Below are 1,559 nucleotides of genomic sequence, written 5' to 3'. Positions count from 1 at the left end.
GCTCTCTGTTTGTCTGTTATTTGTATACAGGAATGGTTGTGATTTTGCACTTGATTTTGTATCCTGAGACTTTGCTGAAGTTGCTTATCAGCTTAAGGAGATTTGGGTCTGAGACGATGGGGTTTTCTAAATATACAATCATGTCATCTGCAAACAAAGACAATTTGACTTCCTCTCTTCCTAATTGAATACCATTTATTTATTTCTGTTGCCTGACTGCCCTAGCCAGAACTTCCAGTACTATGTTGAATAGGAATGGTGAGAGACAGCATCCTTGTCTTGTGCCGGTTTTCAAAGGGAATGCTTCCAGCTTTTGCCCATGCAGTATGATATTGGCTGTGGGTTTGTCATAAATAACTCTTATTATTCTGAGATATGTTCCATCAATACCTAGTTTATTGAGAGTTTTAGTATGAAGGGCTATTGAATTATGTCAAAGGCCTTTTCTGCATCTATTGAAATAATCATGTGGTTTTCAGCATTGGTTCTGTTTATATGATGGATTGTGTTTATTGATTTGCATATATTGAACCAGCCTTGCATCCCGGGGATGAAGCTGACTTGATCATGGTGGATAAGCTGTTTGATGTGCTGCTGGATTCAGTTTGCCCGTATTTTATTGAGGAATTGGCATTACCATGCTGAATTATTTATTCAGTTTTAGAAATGTAGCTAATTTTTATATGAAAAATGAAGAGGGAATTTAGGCAAGCCATTTATAACTTCAGATAAAACAGAAAAATAAGTATAAAACTGATAAAAAAAAAGCATATCTAAATGTTTGTTTGAGGTTCTATGATTGATCAGCATATGAGTCTTTTTTTTTTTTTAAAGTAGTTAGCATTTAATGAAACTCCCTCCATGTGGCTTAAAGCCACCAGGACACAGGCCCCCCCAACACTCTTAATCTTCTCCTCAGCTCTTCTGCTGAAGAATTTGGCCTTCACGATGACAGGCTGCTTTGGGAGCTTTCCCTTTCCCAGAACTTTGTAGTAGCCCGATCGCACCACATCAACAATGGGAGCAGCCCCAGTCTTGTTTTTAGCAGCATTCACCCGTGTCTGTTCACTGATCAAAGTCCACAATTTGTCAAAGTTGACAGTTGGGCAGAAGCTCTGGTTCCTCTTTAAGTGGTAATGCTTCATACCAACTTTCCCAAAGTAGCCTGGGTGGTATTTGTCGAAGTTGATCCGGTGGTGATGGAGACCACCAGCATTACCGCGGCCGCCGGGGTGCTTCCAGTGCTTGCCTATGCAGCCGTGGCCGTGGCTCATGTGGCCCCGAAGTTTCCGGGTCTTCCTCAGTCTGGATGGCATGTTGGCAGCCCAGATGAAAAAGAGCATATGAGTCTTAAATCAGAGCTACAGAAAGAGAGAGCGAAGTGTCCAAGTGTTGGCTTAGGGGTGAGGGTTTTGATTCGTGCATGTCCTCTATACCATAATTATGACTAGATTGACAAGACCTGGGTATATTCCACCTCATTTTTAAATATGAAGCCAAATTTACTCACAGAGGCTTGGGAAACAGATTAAGTTATTACCAGAAAAAGTCCTTCTTAA

General features: G+C 40.9%; 1 protein-coding gene across 1 annotated transcript; it reads right to left on the bottom strand.

Moving 5' to 3' along the window:
- Nucleotides 1-803: 803 nt before the first annotated feature.
- LOC100455253 (large ribosomal subunit protein uL15-like) lies at nt 804-1,332 on the bottom strand. Its single transcript, XM_054556367.2, has one exon. The coding sequence runs from the start codon at nt 1,314-1,316 to the stop codon at nt 804-806; it is 513 nt and encodes a 170-aa protein (XP_054412342.1). The 5' UTR covers nt 1,317-1,332.
- Nucleotides 1,333-1,559: the final 227 nt, after the last annotated feature.

Source organism: Pongo abelii, chromosome 4 (genome assembly GCF_028885655.2).
Source record: "Pongo abelii isolate AG06213 chromosome 4, NHGRI_mPonAbe1-v2.0_pri, whole genome shotgun sequence".
Lineage (NCBI taxonomy): Eukaryota > Metazoa > Chordata > Mammalia > Primates > Hominidae > Pongo > Pongo abelii.
Note: the sequence above shows the minus strand (reverse complement) of the source record. Positions and strands in the feature narration are given on the sequence as shown.

Bases quoted from the DNA above. Each gene is read 5' to 3' on its own strand.
- LOC100455253 (XM_054556367.2), bottom strand. From the start codon at position 1,316: ATGCCATCCAGACTGAGGAAGACCCGGAAACTTCGGGGCCACATGAGC.